Source organism: Nesoenas mayeri (genome assembly GCF_963082525.1).
Source record: "Nesoenas mayeri genome assembly, chromosome: 12".
NCBI classification, from domain to species: Eukaryota; Metazoa; Chordata; class Aves; order Columbiformes; family Columbidae; genus Nesoenas; species Nesoenas mayeri.
In genome coordinates, this window is record NC_137547.1 from 2,636,728 (window position 1) to 2,660,878 (window position 24,151).

Genomic DNA, 24,151 nt, shown 5'->3' on the forward strand with positions numbered 1-24,151 from the left:
TAGATTGAAGCTGAGATCTAACAATGGCAGTTAGAGTATTTTTTTATATTTTTGTAACTACAGCTTTTTCATGGGGTAATATTTGTAATCTAGTAAGTCGATAGATTTTATATTTGCCTTGCACTTGCACCTGATACTTCTGGAAAAAAAATTAAAGATTTACAAGTTTCTGATTATAATTTACAGGCGTGAAAGGTTTTTTTTGTTTGAAGTCGGGACAGCAATTCTTACACTTTTACATCAAAATATAACAGTATAAACTGAGTGTTTTCTAAACATTCTGTTCTGGTGCCTTTTATGTTTCTGACATTATAAGGGATAACAATTTGTTCTCTATGTATGTCATATGGAAGGGTGGTGATTTCTATTGTCCATCCACAATATTTGTAGGTACTGTGATAAGGTTCATGTGCATTGTGGAATAATCCTGTAAAGCTAAGAAAAGAGGCTTATTTTCCATGTGTCTGAAATCTTTCATTAATAACAGACAATCCTTGCTTTCAAATGCATGCTTCTGGGGTTGATTTTCCTACAGGTGCTCCTTACAATGGTACTTCAGATGTATGAGACTTCCAAATAATAAAGCCATGTTAAAAAAAAGGTAATAGTTCTCAATTTCCTGTGTTACCGAAGCAACCCTTGCTGGATTGTGGGGCATTCAACTCCATGTTCAAACTGGGATTTACTTTGATCCATGGACCAGATCATTCATTTCTGCATCACTCCAATTTATGGACTTGAAATTTGTCAAACTTTGAACCACAAAACTATTCCCCACCAAGGCAGGACTACCTAGAGATGGTCTTAGACATGTTTTGTGCTCCTGGTCAATTGTATGTTTGCTGCAAGGCGCTGTGAGCAGGAGCTGAGCAAGCCAGACTTCATTCCTCACGGAGAGGATCCATCAGTGCTTCAGGCTCATCAGCCGTGGCCCCAAAGCTTTGCCGAGGGGTTTGTTTGGTATTTGCAGCTGTTTCCTTTTCAAAAAACTTCTTACAAGGCTTGCATGAGATTAAACTTACAGAGCACCACAATATTGTCTTTTCGCAGTGACACCTCAGAATGAGTTTAGTGCTCTTTGGTAATTCAGAAGAAAATGAAATTTAGGGAAAGGGAAGCTAGTTCTTCCCCGGGCACACGTGTATGTCTGCACTGCTAAAAAGCAAAAGCAGGCTACGCTCTTCTTTGTATCAGGTATTTGAGTGTTTTCTGCAGCAGAAACAGTTACCTGGGATTTGGGGGAGCAGGTTGGTTGCTTTACAAAGGAGAACGTGGTTTGATATAAAAATAGTTATATAATGAATTGTCAGATTTTTCACAGCTTTTTCTGAGTGACACAGGCTGTCCCATCTGGAGCAGGAGATAAGGACACCGAGCCAGACACATGTGATACAGAAAAACCTTACTTAGTTTGCAACATCCACTACCTGCACTGTGCAAAAACCGCGAGTGCTTTAAAACATTTCTGAATTCCTTTTTGCACAGTTCCTTGGTCAATGAGGAATACTGGTTTGATCGTTTGTGCAAAACCTGTGATATACCTCTGCTGTGATTTTCTATTTGGATGCATGTAAGATGGTAAGTTTCTGCAAGGAATTCTGCTTTTAAGGGTACGGCTTTGAATGGTTTTATATGTTCAATACTGATGTCGCCATGCCTTTCTAACGTTCCACATCGTTACATATTTATTATATACTCTCTTCACCTGAGATTTACACAACCTGTCATCATTTGCACCAGGCACAGCAGGTTACTCACTTCGCCAGCTTGGAAGCGTGTTCTGCACGCTGAGCAGCGGTGAAGTAGCTCAAAACAAAGGTTGGCTCTGACCAGGGTCCCCCGCACACAGCCGAGATTTCCAGCACCGCCCGGGCTGCCCCGGCCCCGCTCCCAACTAATTAACAAAACACAATTAGCGCTGCGCCGCCGGAACAGCGTGGGCGTGGACACCGGCCCCCGTGGGTCTGCCCGGCCCCGAGCGCCGCGGGGCGGGCACTCGCGATCCCCGCGATCCGCGATCCCCGCGATCCGCGATCCCCGCGATCCGCGATCCCCGTCCCGCGTCCCTCGCTCCGCAGCCGCTCCCGGGCCGGGGCCGCCCCGGGGGTGTGTCCGCCGGGCCCGGGGGCGGGCAGAGGGGCGGGAGAAGCCCCCGCTCTTACAAAAGCCCCGCGGGCCGGGCAGGTGTCCCGCGGGCCGGCAGCCATGTCAGTGTCCGTGCGCATGGCCGCGGGCAAGCGGCGCAGCAGCGACTCGGGCGTGGGGCCGGAGCGCGGGACCGTGTGCCGGGAGAAGAAGGAGCAGCGCTTCGCGCTCTTCCTCAGAGACTTCAACCAGCAGGGTAGGGTAGGGCAGGGCACGGCAGGGGCCGCCCTGCGCTCCGGGCGGGCGGGGGCGGCACCGGCCGGACCGGGTGTAGCGCACGGGGCCTCAGGTCGCCGCCCTCCCCTCAGTGCAGCTGCCGCCTCTGGCCCTGCCCGTCCCGCGTCTCCCGTCCCCGCTCTCGGCAGCCTGAGTACCTTTCGCCTGCGGCCCCCGGGGCGGTTGCTGCGGGTCACACGTTTGCTTCGCTTCATTTTTTAATCGGCTCCCGCAGCGCTTGTACCTGAAAATGCATAACGCGTGTGGCAATGAAAGCCTGTTTTGTTTTAAAGCCAAGGAACATATCCAGGAGATGAAGGAAGAGCTCAGCTCGCTCTTGCAAACTGCTGAGAAGGCATTTGCAGTGGAGCTGCTGAAAATGCCGGTTGCCGTCAGGAACATGAGAAGGAGAGATTTCCTGAGTGAGTGAGTGTGGTGGGACCTGCAAGGGACGCGCGTCAGCTCACAGAACCCCAGAATGTCAGGGGTTGGAGGGCCCTGGAAAGCTCATCCAGTGCAATCCCCCCATGGAGCAGGAACACCCAGATGAGGTTACACAGGAAGGTGTCCAGGCGGGTTGGAATGTCTGCACAGAAGGAGACTCCACAACCCCCTGGGCAGCCTGGGCCAGGCTCTGCCACCCTCACCCCCAACAAGTTTCTTCTCGTCTTTCAGTGGAACCTCCTGTGTTCCAGTTTGCACCCATTGCCCCTTGTCCTGTCACTGGCTGTCACCCAGAAGAGCCTGGCTCCATCCTCCTGACACTCCCCCTTTCCATCTTGATCCCCAGGAATGAGTCCCCCCTCAGTGTCCTCTTGTCCAGCTCCAGAGCCCCAGCTCCCTCAGCCTTTCCTCACACGGGAGATGCTCCACTCCCTTCAGCATCCTCATGGCACAGTGAGATGTGCCCTTGGCCGATACCAGAAAACCGATGAACTCGGTGCTGCCCATGAGCGTTGACCATGTGTGCTGAGCACAGTGAGCGGGTGAGGGTGCGGAGTGCAGGGACTGAACACTGACACCACTGTAGAGCTGGCAGTGTGTGCAACCTGGAACCTTCCCTTGTGTGTGCTCCTCAGTCATCGGAAGAGACAAGGAATCATGACAAGGCTGGAGTTATGTGTGCATAAAAACTTAAGCACTTTTTTCTGTCTGTTCATTCCACCTCCAGAGATTTTGTGTTCTGTTAATCTGAAGTCTTTTACTACAGACTGCCCAGGGGGTTGTGGAGTCTCCTTCTGTGCAGACATTCCAACCCGCCTGGACACCTTCCTGTGTAACCTCATCTGGGTGTTCCTGCTCCATGGGGGGATTGCACTGGATGGGCTTTCCAGGGCCCTTCAACTCCTGACACTCTGTGAGCCTTCCTCATCTAGTCATTTACCTGTGACGATGAGTGAACCAGTTTGATTTTAGCCTCGCATTTATGCAGCAGTTTAAGCAGTGGGATGTGGTCAGTGTTGGATGAATATTCTGGTGAGAACTGATATTTTTGGAGTCTGCCTTTCAGCTGGAAATTGCAGGGGCTGCCCAAAGACCAAACCTAAGACTCTTGGAGAACTTGAGTTTGCTGTAAGCCTTTGCTGCATCTGCATTTCCATGTCTGTCTTGAAAGCTTCTGCCCAAAAGCGTTGACTTTCAGCAGAGCAATGTATGGGCTTTTTTCTCCTTTGAATTTGGGTTATATTCTGTGTGACTACGCTTAGTATCCTTGCAAAGATTAAACATGCTGAAACGGCCTAAGATTTTAATTGTTGTTTTGTAGGAGTGACTGTCCTACAAGACTTGAATCTTGTTCAATCCTGAATTACTTGTTCAGCTTCATAGTCCATAGGATAAGAACCTGCAGATAACAATTATGCAAGTAATACTATATAAACAAGCTAAACCTTCTTGAGTTACAGGTCTGGAAGGAGGGGAGGAAGTGGCTCTTGCTGCTGTGGTGGTAAGTGTGTGTTTTCAAGTTTTATCACATCTTATGGAACAGAATTCCTCTCCCTGCTGTAAACAGTTCAGACAAGTGATTTGGTTTGGCTGTCTGTTTAAATAGAAGATGATACAAGAAGGCTGGACAGACAGCCATGGTGCAGTTGTGGGCAGTACTTAAAGCTTTAGGGTCATCTGCAGGCAGAAGTCCAGATGTTTCTGGAAAAATAAACTAGTGTTGAGCCAGTCCCACTTTGGTCAGTTTTTAAATGCCCTTTTAGGCCACTGTCTTTTGTGGGATAACATGCATTTACTGGGCAAAATCTGTTGACTTTCCCGTGTCGGGTGAATGTTTCTTGCAGGCTGACTGCTCTCTGGAAGACATACCCAATCCAAAACTGGTGAGGACCAACAGCAGAAAAGGCAAGTCAGCCCATTCATGTACAGCTTGGGGTTTCATTTCTGTTTTTATTTAATTGGTTTGAATTGAGTAATTATAAACTGAATGTTAAGCTGGAGGGATACAGGAGGGAAAAGTGCATCACTAGAAGTATAACATACAGGTCCCCCAGCATTTGCTGTGGAGGATCATGAGCTGTGCTGCTGTTGAGGTGTTTAAAACACAGGAGTTCCTGCTCTTTGGATTTATCACTGAAAGTGGTGACAAAAGGCAGATATAAATGACTTGTTGGTGCTTTACAGTGTGGCAGGAGAGGCCAGAAAGTCACCCCTATTTTCTCACAGGTTCCCTTTGACCTCCTGCCCACTGAGGTTGGTAATGACAATACCGTTTCTCTCCAGAATATGCAACAAGAGGGACACTGCCACAGAAATGTGATCCTGTTCTGTGGGGTTCTCTCGTGTCTTTTCCTGCCCTGTGTGTCACCGGGTCTGTGACAAACACATGTTGTTGGCTCTGGACTTAGTCCCGGGCCTGTCAGACAGCAGAACCAACACGTCACTGCCTGGGGAGATGGGTTTGAAGTGATGTTTTGTGCTCTTCATGACATTTTTCCTTGTCTTTCTAATGTATTTCTAGTTAAGGTAACTACAATTGTTCAATATGAAGATGCCAAGCATACATCTGCAAAGAAAATGTCTAAAAAAGTAAGTTTACTCTGAATGAGCAGCATAAGGATTTAATCAATTCTGAGCTGCTCTGAGCCCTGGGGGATCCATGACCAGACCTGCTGTTTGTTTGCAAAATCAGTTGGGTTAAATTCAATGTATTTCAAATTAATCAAGGCTAAACTGTGTAGTAAACTAACTTCATAAAGGAATATGGTATGTGCACTTCTGGTAACTCATTCGTGCAGACTTGCAAATACCGGTGTAGTCATTCTCTTCTGACTTGCCAAAAGTCTTGATGGTTTGAGGAACCACTTTTTGATGAGGCTTTTATTTTTTTAAAAGAAAACGCTCTGTAAGGTTTAAAACGTGCTTTTCCAGGTTTGAATGACTTGTGCGTTCTTGTCCGCCCCTTTTCTGAACCCAGCAGCGCAGCTGTATTGGTGGTACCAGCTCAGCACGACGCTGCAGCGCGGAACAAGATGAGAACATAGACAGATTATGTGCAGAGCTACAGGCATCAATTCTAAGGGTTTACAAGTTGGAAGGGTGTATATTAGAAAGGTGGTTGTTTGTACAGACCTTCAGTATGAACAAATACATTTTAGTGTTATGAAACTCTTGTTTTGGAATGTGTATTTGCCATTTTATGTATATGCAGAACTATATAAAAGGCAGCACTATGGGGCTGAGCTCATCTTTTTCATCAGCATCCTTTCACTATTGTTCCCTGGTAATAACTATCATCTTACCTTAAAATGCCACTTCTTTAACTGCAGTCTTCATATACATTTTCAGGTTTCCAAAACAAAGTCGTTGGTTTCATTGGCCTCTGGTTTCAGTGGCAAAACGACCCCTCTTTCTAGGTAAGACTGGCCTTTGAGAGCTTATTTAACTCACTTGAGCTTATGAACGCTGAATGAAGCTGGGATCTGAGGCCGTGGATGTGTTCGTACCCAGCTCGATGCCGCGGGGTCCTGGACACAGCACAGCCCCGAGCTGCTGGTGCAGCTCCCGCCGTGCATGGTGCTCAGTTCCGAACCCGTGGAACTGGCACAGATTTCCAAACCACACTCGGTGGAGGAGAGTGCGGCAGGGAAACATCTTTTTTCTGTTAGGAGCGATAAATGGTTCTGTAATCCTTTGCCCTCATACGTAGCCAAAAGGAAGGTGTCATTAGCAGGAAAATATGCAGTTGCAAAAACACCTGAGAGTGACTTACAGTCACAATGGATCACGTTCAGGTCTCACCGTAAGATCTAATGAATTAAAGAACTGGCGGATATCTGGGTTTTGAGAAGCTCCCGCTACCCTTGCGGTTCCATGTGTGAACTCGTACCCGCCGGCACTTCCTCTGATACTCTGCAGCTCCCTCCAGAGAAATGCAGTTTAAATAATGCATCAGTGTTTAATGTGCCTAAAAGAAAAATGTAGAATCTTAGCCAGGTTTAATTATTTCCTTGAATTGGGATTATAGAAATTTTGGCTCAACAAAATCAAACTAGGGAAGGTTGATTTGCCTGGGGAAGTGGAACTCCTCAGTCTTTGAAGGTTGTTTTTATTCAAGTGCACTATTACTGGGCCCAAAACACATGCCCTTATATCTCCAAAATGTGCATGGGAAAAGGGAGATAAGAGTGAGAGAAACTTCTGTCATCAAGATTTCTGAGCAAAAATCCAAAACTGGAAAAATGTTGTTCTCTGGATTCAGAATAAATATCCTGAGAAGTAATCTAGAACAATCAATTCCTGCTGAAAGAGAAACTTCCCAAGAAGCTTTCTGCGCTCAGACAGAAAGCCATGGATGCTGCTCTGTGCTCAGCTCGGGTATTGCCGCCCCCTCTTCTCCGCGAGCAGAATCCGCCCTTTCCCGTCGTGTTGTCTGCACAGAGACTTAAACAAGATCTGCCCTGAGCTGCTCCAGCAAGCTCTGGTTCCCCAGCCGTCTCTCTCCATCCTTGCTGAAACGCTGCACTAGATGAGAACGAAATACAATCAAATCAAAAAACAAAACCAAAACATCCAACAAAACCAACCACCGCTTTGTTTTTCCTTTGTTCTCTTTAGGTCTGGTCTCTCTTCCACAGCTACGACTGACACCATGAAGTCTCTTGCTTCTGATTGTGGTGCCACAAATTTCAAAACCATGGGAAAGGTATCTAAAAGGTAAGGGTTTTTCACCTTATTCTTAATAAATAATTTTGTTAAATACCAAGACATTATATATCTACATTAATATCAGTCATGATATCAATCATCATCAGCCTAGGTTTAATAGATCCTAATGATCTGCCACTAAATTTGGGAGCAGGGATGTGAGCCAGTCACACCACCCGCTTTCAGTGGGGATGTTCACTAATGTTCTTGTGGAGGTAAAGGATTTGATACCACAACCAAACCAAAGAGGAGAGAGCAAAAAAACCCACCCCAACAAACACCAACCAAACCAAAGCAACCCATCCCACGCCGATTTGGAGTATAAATTCTACTCCTATCTGCTGTTGTTAAGGTGTAGCTTACAGCTTAAACTAATTCTGAGAGCCTAAGTTTGGCTTTGGCAGAGTCATCAGCTGAAGTGAGGGGTTAGAAAACTTGTAACTTAACCGGATCCTAGAACCAGCCAGTGGTTGAGCTTCACCTTGGCCTGCCGTGCATTTCAGAGGCTTGTTTCCATGCAGAAGGTACCCAAATCTTACATTTTTTTGAAGTGGCATAAGAACAACTGTACTGTGAAAGCAGCTCAGGAATTTGGCAGGCCACAGGGCATGCCCTGTACCTCTGGTATTTCTTGATACCGCCATCTGTGGGAGACAGACACAGCACACCTCTTATCTGAAACCCTGGGGCGTGACGTTTCCTTTCTCCAAAACCATAGGAGGGTGGATATTCTTGCCACTGTGTGGTCGGACCTCAGCTTGCTGGCTGGCCCATAACCCCGCATAACAGGTGACCGCAGCATTAATGGTCACGATTCGTTACTGCGTGGTGCTGGGAGATGCTGCTGGGGCTGGATTGTCTCTAAACAATTAACACCACTGCTTGCAAATGCTTGATGACTCATGCTTGGCAGCTTCCTGCAGAGCAAAGGGAGTCAAGCTCAGGGTGACGCTGTTGTGTTCCAGTGCTGGATTACACCACGGTGTCTGCAGAACAGAACCTGGTCGTGGCAGAGTTCACGGCATGGTGCTGAGGAGTAAATCAGCACCCCAGGATAAAACTGTTCCGTTTGTAAACATCCCTCTGGCTGATGGACAGGTATGCTATAAAATCTTTTTTTAATTTTAGTCTTAAAGTAATTGATAAACTGTGAAGAGTCTGATAGGAATATCTCTTGCTATCCCTAAGTAAGTTGCTGCTAAACAAAAGGAAGAATACAGTTTTGCTGCGTAGCAGGGAAGAATGTGATTTTCAGGAAAGCTGGCCATGCACATAAAGACTTTCAGAATAATTTTTATCCTAAAACTGTTTCTTTTCATGTTTAGACACTCTGTACGGCTGGTGGAGACCTCCATAATATTGATGTGCAGCTGCTAAGACAAGACACAATACAGCGTATTCATAACTTAGTGGTAAGCTCACATATAAATAAGTTGGCTTGCATATAGATATTCGGAGGCCTAGTCTCAGGTTTTCAGGTGAGATACTGTCACGAATACAAATTCTCAGTGCTTTACCCCTTAGGAGGCGAAACCTAAATTGGTGGTTGTAAATTGGAGGGATGAACAGGGAGGGAAGACCTGCTGCACGCAGATAACTTGGCAAAGTAAATGACTCAAACAAGCATGTGCGGTTTGGTAACTGCCCAAGGGACAAGAGGCAGAAGCTCAGTCCCCGCAGACCGCGCTGGTGTCTCTGCTGCCCCGTGAGCAAACTGCTGCTCTCCATCGTGTGCTCACCACGGCTTAGGAAGCCAAGTTTCGCTGCCTTGATAACCTCTATTCTGTGTCCCTTGCTGAGTGAGAACTACACTCCTGTTCCTTCTCCGCTGCAATGGAATAGTAACTGACCTTTGGCTGGGGGAAGATAATTGTTCTGAGGCAGGATGAAGTGGAACAGAACTCTGTAGCACATGGTGCCCGACTCCCCTGAGGACGAGGGTGCCTGGGCTTCGGGATGAAGTAACCTGCACCACTAGAAATCTATCTAGATAGAAGAAATAGTAATCAGCTACAGCCTTGCAGGTGTGTAGACTTGAATGCAGCTGAGTTAAGCTAAAGGTCTGGAGGCTGGTTTGGTTTACGTGGCCTGGCTCTGCCGGTGGCGGTGCGAGCGCTTGCTCGCTGCTGCCTTTAGAATAAATAGCAACTCTTTCTTCTTCCAAGTTCTGTTGGGCAGCTTGAACTAAAACGACTTTTTCCCCCTTAGAGTGAGCTGACTGTACTATATGGAAAGGCAACAGCTAAAATGAATTAATGGAAGTGTCTTGTGACTGCAGAGTATTCGTGACAGCCCTTGCTTGCTGCCTCTGAAGTGTTTTGAGAATGTCTATGTTTTAATAAAGCTGTATACTACCCAGTATTTTTTTTCAGTAAAAGCTTACAGTATGTGTATTATTAAATTCCTGTTATCTCTATGAAGGATACAAAAAGCAGCAGAAAATCCACTTCTCCAACTTCTTAATGAAAGGCTTAGTTAACACGCAACCTCAGTTCACCACAAAATTAACAGTAAGAGCTTGCATGTAGTTTTAACTCCTGATATTCTTGTTTTTCATCAGAGCTATTCCCAAGCATAGAGCTCTCGAATGCCTCTTCCCTGCATGTCCCGAGCAGAACGTAGTGTTGGTTTTCTACTCATGTTTCATTTTCTCCTTGAATCTAATTCTGGAATTAAGCTGAATTCTTCAATAGCATTTTAAGGCATGGAACTTGAGTTGTGTGGCAGCATATGTGACTGACACAGAGCAGCACTTGTCTCTGGTCCTGTGCGGTACTGACCCAGGTGCACTCAACCTGCACTGTCAACCCCAGTTTTGTAGTGCTCATGTACTCTTGAGGAACGTGTAGGAAAGGTTTTTCCTGTCTTCCCAGGTAAAGATGCTGGTCCAGCGGTCACTCTGCTGCTCCAGTATGTTTAGAAGGTGAGGATGCACTTGGCTTTTACTGTGCCAGTGGTTTCAGTTCAAGTGTTCTCAGTGCAGCAAGGGGGGATATGAAAGACTCCTGCCCTTTGAACTAAGACATCTGTTTTTCTTCTGTTTGTTTTCACCCTTGCTGCATTTAAGGAAGCAAAAAGTCACAAGTTTCAAATAAGGAAAAAATAGAAAGTTTTCCAAGGCATGGGAGACAAAACTGGTAAAGAATGTGAAGTTAAAACACTATTAAACCTGCATTAAAACTGTGCTCTTGCATGGTAACCAGAAAATACAGGAACAAATCTCTCATTCAAACACATTACACATGATGTTTACAAAAAGGAATAGTTCTGTAACTCAGTCGTTTAACCTGAATTAATGTTGATTTTCCCTGAAGTTGATACGAGTGCTCCATCAATGGGGTATCAGCTGTTGGTTATTGCAGTTAAATGGACATTTCACTGTGAATGGTTTACCTGTTCACTGAGGTGGCTCAAGTTGCAGTGCAGTACTGAAGTCTGCAGCTTTTCCAGTTTCAGCTACGCTTTGTAAGACAGGCCTGTATTGTTATTGTGATAACATCACAGGAGGAGCTGCTCGTGTGTGATCCAGCCTGATCTCAAGTGTTTTCTGAGCTGTGATTCAGAGATCAGCTTTTTTGTGACTAAAAGGCTCCTACGAAGAGCTGGGAAAGTGTTTCTGGGCCTTGACACAACAGTGAGTTCACGGGATGCTCACTGTGCTGAAGCACAAGGATCTTCAGTCAACTGAAGTCATCCTTAGGACTTCTCACTGAGAGAGGAACTCTCTGGAATTCTTTTTATATCCACAGTGTTCCTTTTAAATTTGCTAAGAGAGGCTTCAAGCAGCAGTAACCTTCCACTGGTTACTGCTGACCTCTTTGCAAACCTGTTTTTCGAAAGAACTTGGCCTCACCTGTCCTGTGAACAAGCACCAAACCACGGTCACAGCAGACACTCGCTGGCAACACCCTGGGAAACTAAACACAGGTGAGAGGACAGATCAGACTTTCTAGAGTCAACCTGCAGTCAGTTTTGTCACTGAGGATGCAGGAAGAGGTGGCACAAAATGAGCTCAACAGTTGTTTTCCTTTGGGCTTCTTGAGGCCAATATTAAAGATATTAAAAAGTATCAACTAAAAAATGGGTTTAATGCAGTTCTGGTGGTGGCATTTTCTTCCTCCCCCAGCATAGAGAGATACTAATTTGTTTATAGTACCACCTCTAACAAAGTACCTAAGTTGCAGCTGTTTATTACTGAGAACACTCACATTTATTTGATTATTCATAGGATAGTCACATGGGCCCAGTTAAAGTATTAAATTTCATCAGTAAACTACTCAAGCATTAGTAATTGTCACGGTGCATTGCTTGCAACTTAAATATTGAGACCAAGACAGTACACATTGTGAATTTATGTGACTTTTTTCTACACTACTTTGTAAAGGGAAATACAGATAATGCAGGTAACCAAGGGCACCGCTCATTAAAAGATGCTGTCAGGAGCCTAAATTAATGGCAGCCCAGGACTGCGACAGGACAAACTCACACTACATACAGTGACTAACCTTGCCTCGGCCCCTTTGCTTCACCACGCATCCTTCCTCTGTCCCCCAGAGAAAAGAAATTTTAAATTAAGGAGATAAGAAGTTTTATAGAGTCCACACTCTGGTTTCTGAGGAGGTAAACCCTAAAGCTACTACTTCAAAAGCAGAAACAGGTGTTTTAATTGTTCAGGCATTCCAGGTTAAGGAGAAATACAGCAGGAGAAAGGATCAGTGTGTAACCACAGCTGCAGTAAAAGCAGCCTGAAGTTTCACTAAATGGAAGTCAAGGCCCAGCAGCTGAGAATGCCACAGCATAAAAGGTCAATACTGAAACAGAGGTGAAACAGTATTTATTCTTGCTTCAGGTTTCAGAGTCTAGGACAAGATGTTCAGCAACACTGAAACGCAGATTCCCACCCAGCCTCCCTGGGAAAGCATCAACAACTACCTCAGCAATAATTAAACAATTCACACTACAGCTTTGTGAAGGAAAGTAGAGGCACCTTCCAACCTCCTCACCAAGGCAGAAACTCAGTGGGGAGAAGCAGCTCAGCAGCCCAAGTTCACACACACATTTAACAAAGCGCTTCAACAACTCACTGCACCTAATCATTATTTAAGGTCACAGTTTTGCTTTGTTGTGGTATTTTTACATAAAGAGGAACAGAATTGAAGCTGGGGAACTTAGTGTCTCAATAGTTAAAACAAAGTACAACTACTGGAAAAGTCACAAAACCATCTACATTTAGTATGCTTCCAGGTTCTACATTTTTTTGTCACATACGATACTGATCTCTTGTTAAATCAACCATCATGTTTATTTTTACAGAGACTTTTTTCAAACTGGAAACATTTCTCTAGAAGTCAGGCTGGCTCATGCTTTGAACTGGATTTAAAGGCTGAGAGAAAGACATTGTTAGTTGGGGATTTAATCAGCTGCATTTAAAAGGTTTTGTGATCTTGAGTGAACTCTGATATCCTTGTGTTCTCTTCATGCAAAGGGAAATGGCTGCAGCCTTCCTCACACTCATTTAGTCACAGCACATTTCAAGACAAGACTTGTATACATGCGGCACACAATTTTTTAACTGCAGCCTGGTCTGAGAGCACCTGCAGCCTCCCCTGTATATGAAACGTCCACCAGCTACAACACCTTCATACACAGACCAGTTAGAGGCACTGGGCAAGTAAGAGCTACAAGGCAAAAGGAATATATTATACACCAACTGCTTTTATTTAATTTCAGAAACCGTTCACAAGATGGTAGAAAAAACTTACAACCACTTCTAATTAAGTCTTCCATTGTTCCCAGTCAGCTCTAAACCCATTATGTGCAAAGCCCAATTACCATGCATCTAGATGATAGATACAGGCTATGAAATTCTTTATTCTACTTGTAGCAGCTTATGCAGGTGCAGCCAAATACCAAGCCTCAGGACAAGTTGTACACAAACTTTACAATGGAGAATTTGAATTTAAAAGATGAAACTTAAAATCTACACAAAACTGGTAAAAATCAAGCACAGATACGAGGACAAACTTAAAACCCATGTGAAAAGGAGTCTCGTCTTCCTTTCAAGTGCTTTATTCTGCTACACAGTCAAAATGAAGATGTAAGCTTGTGGTTAGTTTAAATTACACTCTGTAGATACTATAGACCAATTTAAAAGTTACACATACAGCAATAGATGTCCATTGGTTCATCTGGATTACTTATACAATCCAGCTGGATTGTTGAAAACAAGTCAGGCAAAATTTTAAAGAAAATCCTTGTGCAACTTTTTAGACAAACGTTTACTGGTGGGCACACTGTACCCCAGGTCCATGATGGCTGCTCTCTTCATCAGAACTATCGTTGTATGCTTCACGTCTCTGGCCGCCACCAGAACCACGAGTGGTATCAAATTCCTGAAGATCTACCTCTTCTGCATCACCAATTACATTGGGAAATTCTGGTCTAGCTGGGAGAAGATCTTCAAGTTCCTGCCCCAAAAAAAAGAAGTGCATTCAGTACTGCATCTACATCTTCAAGAGTTTCTCACAACTCCAAGACTCCCTCTTGGAGCAGGTTTGGTTTACAAGTCTACGCTGATGTGAACCCTGCACCACTTAAAGAAAACCAAGAGCTCCATGTATCACCGAGCCCAAGTGCAATCAGTAAATACAGCTGTACTCTGAAAACTTATCACACAGCAGCAGGAAGATTGTCCCTCCTGCCCCACATCTGCACAGCTCAAACACAGGATGAATAAATTCATATTCCAACGGGTATTTTCAAGTTACATGTTGCCCACAAACAACATAAGAACAATTGTACTTGCATCTAAATGTAAGCACTGAAAGCACGCACGTGAGGTACAACACGCACACGCTGCATACTTACTGAAAGCTTTTCTGGGCTAATCCAGTTATTTTCAGGAAACTGAACATCAAATTTAATGTAAAGATCCCCCTTCTCAAAAGGATTGCGATACTGTGGCATTCCTTCACCTCGAACTACGCGAACACAGCCTGTAATTCAAAGAGAAGGAAGCTAAAGAGTGCTACTTCTGAACAAATATTTCTCTACACAGTTCTCTTCATTTCTCTAGCCCAGGTTCATTTAACAGGACAACAAGAAAGAGATTAAGTGTTCAAGAATCACAAAAGTGTAGTAAAAGTCATCCTTATCAAGTCAAGCTTACCTGGTTCAATTACTTTTCCAGGAGGATATTTAACCACAATTTGACGTCCATCAAGGTGCTTAAATGTGAACTGAAATCCACACAGTGCTTCAACAAGTCCGATCTTGTGCGTCATATGCAGGTCATTCCCATCCCGCTGGAAAACCTTAAAAAAATAACCCCAAACCAGCAGTTATCTTTTCTATTCCTATAATGCAACCTCCACACAACTCATCATTATTGTTTAGTCTTAAAATTCAATGTCAGAGCAACAGCCTTCATCCAAAGTTAACTTGATTCTGTTAATTAAAATAGCTTAATATTCTTGGAAAGTTTGTGCCTGATCCAAGTGTCACCTAAGGTAAGTGAAACCACACTCTGTGCTGTGCTGCCAGGTTCCAGTTAAACCAGCAGCCTCACGGCCAGCACCTACACAAGCAGCCTATGAACAAACCTGCCGACAGTTCAGAGCACAACCCCCCGCTCTGTTTCCTGCATTTAATAGTCACCCTGCACTGCTGCTTCGGCCACCTGATTGACCGCAGGGCTTCGATCGCTTAGTCCACAGCTGTCACACATGATCTTCAAGCTGTATCACTCAGGAGTCTAGTCAGTAGATGTCAGCTTGAGCCCTGGCTTAACCAGGACTCCCACCTCAAGGGCGATTTTAAGAACACTAAAAGCTTCACAGTCTGGTTTTACTTACTAGGACACAAGGTATTTTTCAGAATGGTACTGTAAAACTAGATGTAGTTCATTAGAAAACAAAGACAGAAGTGGCATCCACCATCTGGAGTTTGCAGCTGTCATGCACATCCGACTGTTCTGTTACAGCCTGTTTCTCCCTTATCATAGTCAAAAATCAACTGCAATGCTCTGTTCCAACCAGTATTGCAGAAGAAAGAAGATAAGAGTATGTAAAGAGCTATGCAAAACTAATTGACAAATTAGCAGTCCTTGACGCAGCTTTGAAAAGCTTACACAGTACCTCATTTTCAGATGACCAACATTATCTCCTTAACATATAACTGAAATTTAATTTTGTACCCAGTGCTATTGTGTCAGAGCAGAACTTCCCCCCACCATTCCATTTAACATTTGTTCCAGAGTATAACACGAACTATTTCTTATTTCACCAGAGTAAGACTTCGTTTTTCTAAACAACAGCATTCAAAACTCTGTCCTAAGGGAGTTTTAACAAAGAATATAAATTGCAATATTTAATTCAAAAGTGCAATGTATACACTCCAGAATACAGTAAGCATAAGCCTTAAACTCATATAAAATAATGGTGGTTCTTTGTTTTGTTAAACAAATCAGTACCATCAGCATTCAGAGTTCTATTTCCACAACCGCAGCAGCAGAGATAGAAAGCACCATCTGGCCATTTTAATAGGAGTTCCCTGCCACACCAGAAGAATTTTGTTAGTGTCACAAGCAGCTTGCAGTTAACACCCTGAACGGCTCTTCCCTGCATCCACTCTACCCATTCAGCCCAAGCCTACCTGGGAAAGCTGCTTTTTATCGGTAGCACGAAGCACCAGAATCTGCACGTCCTCTGGCTACAGACTCACCAAGTTTTTTCTGGCGCACCACAAAAGCCACGTTACTTCCTGTCAATCTACTAAAAGCTATTCACCATTTCTCCCAGAGCTGCAACTGCATGAATTACTTTAAAATGAACAGCCGTCTATATCACTTTAATATGAAAGACTAGGATAAAAGGTGTTTAAAATATAAACTCAAAAGCATTACCTCATTCTCCTTTTCTTGGAGTAAGAGGACAATATCACCTGGTTCCACACCGGGAGCCTGATCTGCTTCTCCACTGAATGTAATTCTTTGCCCATGTTTCATGCCTTTGTCTACATGGACTTCAAGTATTTTTACCTCTTTGATCACCTTCTTCCCTTCACATTTTTTACAGCGGTCTTTTTCATTAATTACCTCACCTAAAGAAAGACAAATTTGGAGTTCAGAGATTTCCTTGTAATCGCATCCAATTCTGAATTAAAATCAATAAATAAAGTATGCTGAGGAATACACGCAACACAACTAGTAATTGAGATGTTGCTTTAAGAATTGCTGCCAAGAGGAAAGCCAGGCTCAATCTACCCCAGCTGGAAGAGGGGGAAGGAAACAAACAAACAAACATGTAACCTTCCAAGCTGTCTTATCAAGGATTTTGAAAAGTCAGTGTGCTTTAAACAAAGGCAAAATAAGACTTTGTCTATAGCTTCTAGTTTCCTTAAGTCTTACTTTGATTCCAGTCTCCTTGCCACTCAACTTACTACTCTTACAAAAACAAAAGCACCTACTTTTCCATTCCTTGTTATGCTGAAAGATGGCAACTATAAGAGAAAGGATGGTCTAAAACTAAACCGAACCCTTCAAAGTCAGAGTACAAATTTTAAACTACTTCAGTGAAGTTCAGAAACTTAGTTCCACTTCCGTTAACAATAGCAAAGAACAGATGACGGGTTCTGGTCACTGATCGCCACCAAGTACTGTGGAAACACAGCCAGTAAAACTGGAGTCTTGCATACAAAACAAGGGGAAGGGAACTGGTCAAATCACAGCTTCAGCCAAGGCTCTTCCCAAAATAAGGATCGAGCATTTTTTCACACATAAGGGATTTCGCTTTTGTATTCTGAAACGGAAGAGTTTTTCACATTGTCTGTCACCTGTAGCAGGGCAATTACTTTTTCCAGCAAACTGAAGGATGACTATCCAAAGCAGCTTAAATTCTCTATTTCATCTTTATTTTTCAGGTAAGCTATTGTCTTTGTACAGAGTAACCAAAATATTAGGCCACATGCACTGTACAATTTCAGTACTTATTTCCAATACTTCCTTAAGTGCCACAAGCAGATGCAATTGGCTTAAGACATTAAACTTGCCAGTGTAAACTACTGTATGTGAAACTAAACATAACATTATGATGCATTTGGAACTACTCAACGTGTAGGTTAAGTATTGTAAGCTGTGAAAACAAAATGTTCAAAACAACATCACTTATTAAATGTTTTGACTAGTCACAAAATACAACTCTGACATTTCAGAGCACTGTGAACAGTAACATCCACAAGGTTACATGACTCTCTGCAAACTGCAGCTCTAAAAAGGAATCGCATGAAGCACAGACCATGTGCTGAACTTGCTCCCCCAAACACAACCAATTCAGCAAAAGGTATCTTAATCTGATCAGGTTAAAAATGCAACTTTAGATTTCCATTTTTAAGCCAAACCTGTCCTTGGATATTAGGAGACTGCAAAAAGACAAAGAGCTCCTAAAAGTAAAAGCCAAGATTGTGGTTTTAACACAAGTAATAGCAATAAGTAATATCCAAACCTAAGTTTTTTAAAAAACAATCAATCCTTACTGTTCAAGCTTCTAAATCGCTTTTCATTACATTAAACACTAATTGTTGGTGCTGTTCTGAGTAAAACAATTTCTCCATGTTGTCCAAGGCCCAACTGACAAGATGGGAGCACAACTGTCCCAGGTCAGCTCCTCCCGTGATTTTGGCAGGAGGCTGATGCAGTGACAGGGTTATCCTGACGTACCTTCTCCGTTGCAGTCGGAGCACACGGACTGCATCTGCTGCACCATGCCAGGAGCCAGCTGTCGGATCATGATACGGACACCTCTACCCCGACAAGCGTTACATTTCTGAACGGCTCCAGCCTTCCCTCCCTGCCTGGAATAGAAAGCACCAGTTGCATGAAAAGTAGGTTTTCTCAGAAACATACAACAAAAAAAAAAAACCCTCTGCATCAGTAGGTTAACGTGCCTAATTGCACTGCCAATTATAATTAGGTTCTCTCCTCCCCACATCCCCCCAAACAAAGCCCTTGAATAGTTACAGTTCTATCAACAGTATCACTCAAGTTCAACAATTTTCTATTCTGAGAGCAGGCTCCAGACACTCAAATACTGACAGATCTGATGTAGGAGACGCTTCGTGACACCATTTTGCCAACAAAGCAACCAGAGAACTGAGAAACACAAAACTTACCCATTACATGCACTACAAAGGACATTCTTGCTAAGTTGTAGTTTAGTTGTCTTTCCATTATACAGATCTTCTAAAGAGACTCTACAAAATAAAGTTATCATTTAACAACTTACTTTCCCCACGTAATTAAAATACTTGCCTAGGACAAATTAAAGAAAAACAGATCTTCATAAAAAGACTAAATCTGCTAATAAAATAACATTTTAAAGCACCGTTTCAGGTTCCACAAGAAGTCATTTAAAAATATTCCATACATATAAATATACACATGTAATCCTGAACATAGTTTCAGAAAAAAAATCTGTAATTTAATCAGAAGCAGCAAGATAGGGTTGCTTGTGTTTCTCAATAGGAAACAAGCTGATCTAGCATTTTACATTTTATTATCTAGTCATGGTTGGTTGGTTGTTTTAAATTCTACCAGGCAGGTGAGAAAGAAACCTCTCTAGATAGTCCTGACAATACTTCCAGCATGCACACATAAGAATACAGAACACTTATTACTATATTGGGCTTCCCACATGAGATAGTTTAGTGGGGAGGGGTTAACATGTACCTAAGGCCACTTAATTCTTTAGATTTGTTCATGTTTCAACTTTGTATAGAAGCTCTTGAATACACTATCAAACTTCAATAATCTCCCTATATTGATAGACATTTATGAACACATTTAGTATTTCTCCTAAAAGGGTCTGTTGGTGGATAGAAATTTCAACTCAAAAGGTTGCCTGGCATCAGTGTTCACAAATAACAACAAAACCAAAGCTAATTAACAACACAGCATGCAATACTAGCTACTAAACTAAGCAAGCATGTAAAAGTAAACAGACTTTACTAAGCAGGATTTGCCAACCACAGGAAAGATGCAGCTTGACTTAAGAACTTAGAAAGGACCTGCTCAGCAGGCAAAAAGCCAGTCATGACTATAAGCAGAGATCTACAAAACACAGACATGACAGTCAAGCACAGCTTAAAACCAAAACACAAACCCAAACCACCACAAAAATCAAACGCACCACACACATTCCCAGTGATTGTGCAGTTCACATTCAGCAGCTGTTATCACGCTGTGAACGCCAATGAGTCAAATGTGGTCAGGAAAGGTGCAAAGTCCAAACTGCAGTATCAAGATACTCACTTGAGTGGATGCATCATATCTTCTCCTCTTCTTCTGCCATTACGACTTCTACTCTGCCCACCCATGAAATTGAACAATCCACCACCAAAGATATGGGAGAAAATATCGTCCATTCCACTGCTTCCACCGCTACCTTCTCGAAGACCCTGTTCTCCATATCTATCATATAATTCACGTTTCTCGGGATTTGACAATACTTCATAGGCAAAGCTTATTTCTTTGAACTAGAAGAGGAACAGAGTCAAGACAGTGCATGATAATTTAGAACTTCAAGGGAGCTTTTTACTACTGCTGCTTGCCTGCCGTTAACACCCAATTTAGAAGGTACACGGAGCAGTTTTCCATCCTCATTCTAATACATGAGACTTAAAAGTCAGACTTGGGCTTAGTTCTGTTACCTCTTACCATAAAATGACATTTTATTGCAAAACTTCATTGACTTTGTTCTTTCTTGAGGCTAGCATAAGATAGTTTTTTTTACAAACAACAACAAAAAAAATACATCCAAAGAAAACTCCCAACCGCAATATTGGAGTAGCCAAGAGGCAAAAAAACCCCAATTACATATTACACTTAAAAGATGCTAACAACCAAGCAACTTACTAAAATGCAAATTAACGTGTTTGTCCTCAAAACAAATGAATAGCTTTTCATAGTCATCTCTGCTCACCTCTGAGCAACCATTAGAACTTCAGTTCTGTTAGAGAACCAGCTGAGTCAATTTAATTGACTTTTTAAAAATCATATTAGCATAACAAATCTAATTCAACTTTCCCACATATGTAACCTGGTTTAAGCTGCAGCAGTTTCAAGAACCTCCACATGGACATGTTTTTTTCAACAGTGGGAAAACTTGGAAAACTGACTATCTTTTTCAAACACCTCTGTAGATGCCAATGCCAGCTGACATCATCCCAGCAGATGAAGAGAAGCCGCTTCTCCCTCAGCGTTACCTTCTCAACCAATTTGACTCAGCCAACTGCTGCATTTTTTTCATGAGGTACACTGGTAGATTTTGAGATTGGGAAGCAGACAAGACAGGGCTCCCTCTCACAGTTATTATTTTTGAGCAACTTGTAACAGCAACACCCCAACACCTGTGTTTGGTCCCTCAGATGCTACTGTTTAACAAACTACAGGAGTTGAAAAAAAAAGAGTCTTACTTTGTCCCCTGCATTTGGATTCTTATCAGGATGGTATTCCTTGGCCAGCTTTCTGTATGCCTAGTTGAAAGAGGTACAAAATTAGTTTCAATTTTGATTAATCAGTTATTTTCTGAGAAACACAAGTAGTGTCTTCAGGAAGAAAGAAAACCCTAATAAAGTGGAGTGACAACATAAGTGTTTCAAAATCACTCATAAGTTGAAGTGATACAAAAAACCCTAACATTACTATATGCATAAATTAACCACATTTGGATTTAAACACAACTATAGCACACAATAGCTAGAACTAGTTTTCCTGCTTACTTTCATTATCTTACAGGAAGAATCACGTTGGACTCTCATTAAAAGGACTTACTCTACAGAACCCACTCAAAACCTACAATACAACAATTTAAGTTTCAACCCATTTGTCTTTCGCCTCAATCACAGTGACACATGAACAAAAAGATGGCTGCCTCAGCTCCACCGCCAACCGACGGTCAATCCTAAAATCATCACTTTATTCGGCCTCACCTATAAACAATGGAAGATTTCTCCTCACTTTGAGCTAAGTGTATGAGTTACATGTGCACAAGTGTATAGGTCATTGCTTTTATTCAACTTTTATTGTTCTGAAACAGTACGAGGAATAAGTACAGCTAAACCTCCAGAAAGGATGTCTCAGAATGCTTTTTTTTGACCAGTAGTTGGACTCTCAGGACCATCACCTTTTCCACAGCAGCATTTCATCTGTTTTGCTCATAGAGGATCAAAGCAAACAACAGGACAAGCAGAGAGTTTTCCTACAATTTGCGTTTATGACAGTAAAGACCTCAACTCTTGTCCCACTCCACCTCAACACCACCCAGTAGCAATCAGGGGACAGATACTAATAAATTACATGGTATTCAGTCCTTTTTTTTTTTTTTTTTTTAAAAATGATACATATAAAAAAGCTTCAGTGAAGCAACTGCAAACAACCAAAACACTGGTTCTTCGAGAGGATTTTTCACAAGCTCTATTTCTGTAGAACTGAGCAACTAAACCAGCTCTTTAGAACTGCAATGCTGACAGAGCTTCACACACAAAGCTTGACAGAGATCACAACTTTCCATTTTGTACTGGAACAAGTCAGATTCCTTTTTTGTATCTGCAGTTACTTCACTTTAATGATTATCTCAAAATACTCCATGTAGTTCTGCTGGCAATCAAGAAATGAAGTTTGATAAGGAACTAATGAAACAAAAATAGCACACTAATATTACAAGCCAAATATTCTAAACCACAGTAAGCATAAAGAACAAAAATCTTAGGTCTTATAGCACAAATTGCCTCTCAGTAACAAAGAATAATCTTCCACAAACCTACATATTCTGTAACAGTAATGGATTTTCCCCATATATTTTTAAGGCATCTAACCAAGGGAAAAAAAACCCAAACAACAACAACCAAAACCCAAAGACAACCCATAGAGCACTGAACTGAAAACCTGCATAACATCACCTAATCAGGAAAAAGGAACTTGTGTGGTGATCTTTAAAACGAGAATGCTCTCATGTCTCTGCTGATAACAGCATTCCAGTTTAGAGCAATTCTTAAGACCACTCATGGCCAAGGAAGCGACAATTATTTACTTAATCAGAAACAGATCCAGAATCCAGGTCTACGCTGGCACCACATTATAACTTCAATAAAGGTAAATTTAAGGTGTAAAACCTGTTCTCTCATTTACTTTTGACTGAGCTATTACCTATTTGTTTTCCTGTTACATAAGTTAAAATATCTTATTAATAAGGCATCCCATGTGACTTAACTGACAACAAAACCTTGACAAACTTCTTGGTGTTGCAGGGAGTTGGCAACTTTACATTCCATAAGTCTAATCTATAGCAATTAATATTGAGCAGCACAGGTTACCCAAGGGGAAAACTACTGTCAGATTTTCATTCTCGCTGTGCACAGATACCTTTAAGAGAATTCAGTAAGAAAAAAACCCCAACATATTGCATTGGCTGGTGTTGGTGCCCGGCACTATCTCCTCCCCGCACGCCCTCCGCCTCTAACGCTATTTCCACACCGCAATCGCCTCCCCCTGCACAACAAGGCTGGGATCCCAGCACCACCCAGCTCGCTGCTCCCAAACCGGCTGCTTAATTATCCCCCGCACGAGTAAATGGTCATTAAGTCCTTTCCTAAAAGTTAATACAGAATTAAACAGCCGCAGCGAACTGCGCACTGTTGACCCGGCTCCAAGTGTTCCCGTCGCCTCTTTGTTCAGCTCCCCCCAGCAGTGATCGAATCCACGGGCAAAACGAAACCGCAGCGGGGCCCGCACGTGAGGCAGACAATGGGGCGGATCCGCGGGGCCTCACCGGGGTCTCGCAGCCCGAAGGCCTTTCCCGGCCGCGAACGGGACGAGCGGAGTCCCGGGGCGCCAGCCAGGGCCGCGGGAGCACGGCCGGGCCCGCCGCTCGCTCCCCGCAGCGCTGCAGGCCCTGCCCGGCCCCGCCGCTCGGCCCCGCGGCGCGGCCTACCCGGGCGGCACAGCCGGCTCCCGGCGCGTTCCCCAGCCCCGCGCCCTCCCCCGCAGGCCTGGCCGGGCGGGCCGCGCTCCCCGGGCCTCTCCTCAGCCCCGCTCCCCTGGCCCCCGGCGGGACCGCCCGCTCCCCTCAGCCGGCCCGCGGCAAGCCGCCCCCTCCCCCACCGTCCGCTCTCCCGGCCGCCGCCGCCCCTCCCCCGCACCTTCTTCAGCTCGTTGTCGGAGGCCCCGGGCGGCACCCCCAGGATGTCGTACAGCTTCGTGTCGGCCACGTTCGCCATGGCGGCAGAGGGCGGCGGGCGCGGGCCGGGACGGGCCGAGCGAGGGCGAGACCGGGAGCAGGACGAAAGCCGCCCGCGACGTCACGCGCACACGCCACACGTCACCACACGTCACCACGCCGCGACGCAGGAGCCGCCCGCCCGCCCTCTTCGCCCTTCGGCGGCGCGGCCCCGCCCCCTCGGCACACTTCGGCCGCTGACCCAGTTCCGGCGCGACGCGGCAGGGGGCGCTCGTCCCGGGGGAGGAGAGGAACGGGGGGCGGGACTGAGGGCTCGCGCCACCGCGCACGGGAGGCGGGAAAAGGCTGTGAGGAGAGAGCGGGGGTGAGGGGAGCGTGCTTGGGAGGGCCCTGAAAAGCTCATCCAGTGC

General features: G+C 44.1%; 2 protein-coding genes across 6 annotated transcripts; one reads left to right on the forward strand and one right to left on the reverse strand.

The window, feature by feature from the left end:
* The first annotated feature begins 2,036 nt into the window (after positions 1-2,036).
* Positions 2,037-22,366, forward strand: LOC308045162 (borealin-2-like). Of its 5 annotated transcripts, none has more exons than XM_080352269.1 (11): positions 2,037-2,341; positions 2,655-2,783; positions 3,572-3,718; positions 4,266-4,306; positions 4,650-4,710; positions 5,327-5,394; positions 6,154-6,221; positions 7,423-7,521; positions 8,478-8,610; positions 8,838-8,924; positions 21,302-22,366. In XM_080352269.1, exons 1-11 carry the CDS (start codon positions 2,206-2,208, stop codon positions 21,419-21,421), a joined length of 1,089 nt encoding a protein of 362 aa, XP_080208395.1. In that variant the 5' UTR covers positions 2,037-2,205; the 3' UTR covers positions 21,422-22,366. The 5 variants fall into 5 exon arrangements, with proteins under 5 accessions (XP_080208395.1, XP_080208394.1, XP_080208397.1 ...); XM_080352268.1 differs by lacking the exon at positions 21,302-22,366 and adding an exon at positions 12,362-13,072; XM_080352271.1 differs by lacking the exon at positions 21,302-22,366 and adding an exon at positions 11,262-11,309.
* Positions 13,208-23,869, reverse strand: DNAJA2 (DnaJ heat shock protein family (Hsp40) member A2). The gene is made up of 9 exons (XM_080352267.1): positions 23,704-23,869; positions 20,980-21,039; positions 19,817-20,040; positions 18,679-18,759; positions 18,227-18,360; positions 16,415-16,611; positions 14,681-14,825; positions 14,380-14,507; positions 13,208-13,979 (listed from the first exon to the last, which is right to left on the reverse strand). Exons 1-9 carry the CDS (start codon positions 23,779-23,781, stop codon positions 13,791-13,793), a joined length of 1,236 nt encoding a protein of 411 aa, XP_080208393.1. The 5' UTR covers positions 23,782-23,869; the 3' UTR covers positions 13,208-13,790.
* Between the last annotated feature and the right edge of the window lie 282 nt (positions 23,870-24,151).

Bases quoted from the DNA above. Each gene is read 5' to 3' on its own strand.
- DNAJA2 (XM_080352267.1), bottom strand. From the start codon at position 23,781: ATGGCGAACGTGGCCGACACGAAGCTGTACGACATCCTGGGGGTGCCG. The intron at 20,041-20,979 runs GTAAGACTCTTT...TTCCTCTTCTAG, and splicing joins ATCCAAATGCAGGGGACAAA to TTCAAAGAAATAAGCTTTGC. The intron at 16,612-18,226 runs GTACGTCAGGAT...GTCTTTCTTTAG, and splicing joins CTCCGACTGCAACGGAGAAG to GTGAGGTAATTAATGAAAAA.
- LOC308045162 (XM_080352268.1), top strand. From the start codon at position 2,206: ATGTCAGTGTCCGTGCGCATGGCCGCGGGCAAGCGGCGCAGCAGCGAC. The intron at 5,395-6,153 runs GTAAGTTTACTC...ATACATTTTCAG, and splicing joins CAAAGAAAATGTCTAAAAAA to GTTTCCAAAACAAAGTCGTT. The intron at 6,222-7,422 runs GTAAGACTGGCC...TGTTCTCTTTAG, and splicing joins AAAACGACCCCTCTTTCTAG to GTCTGGTCTCTCTTCCACAG.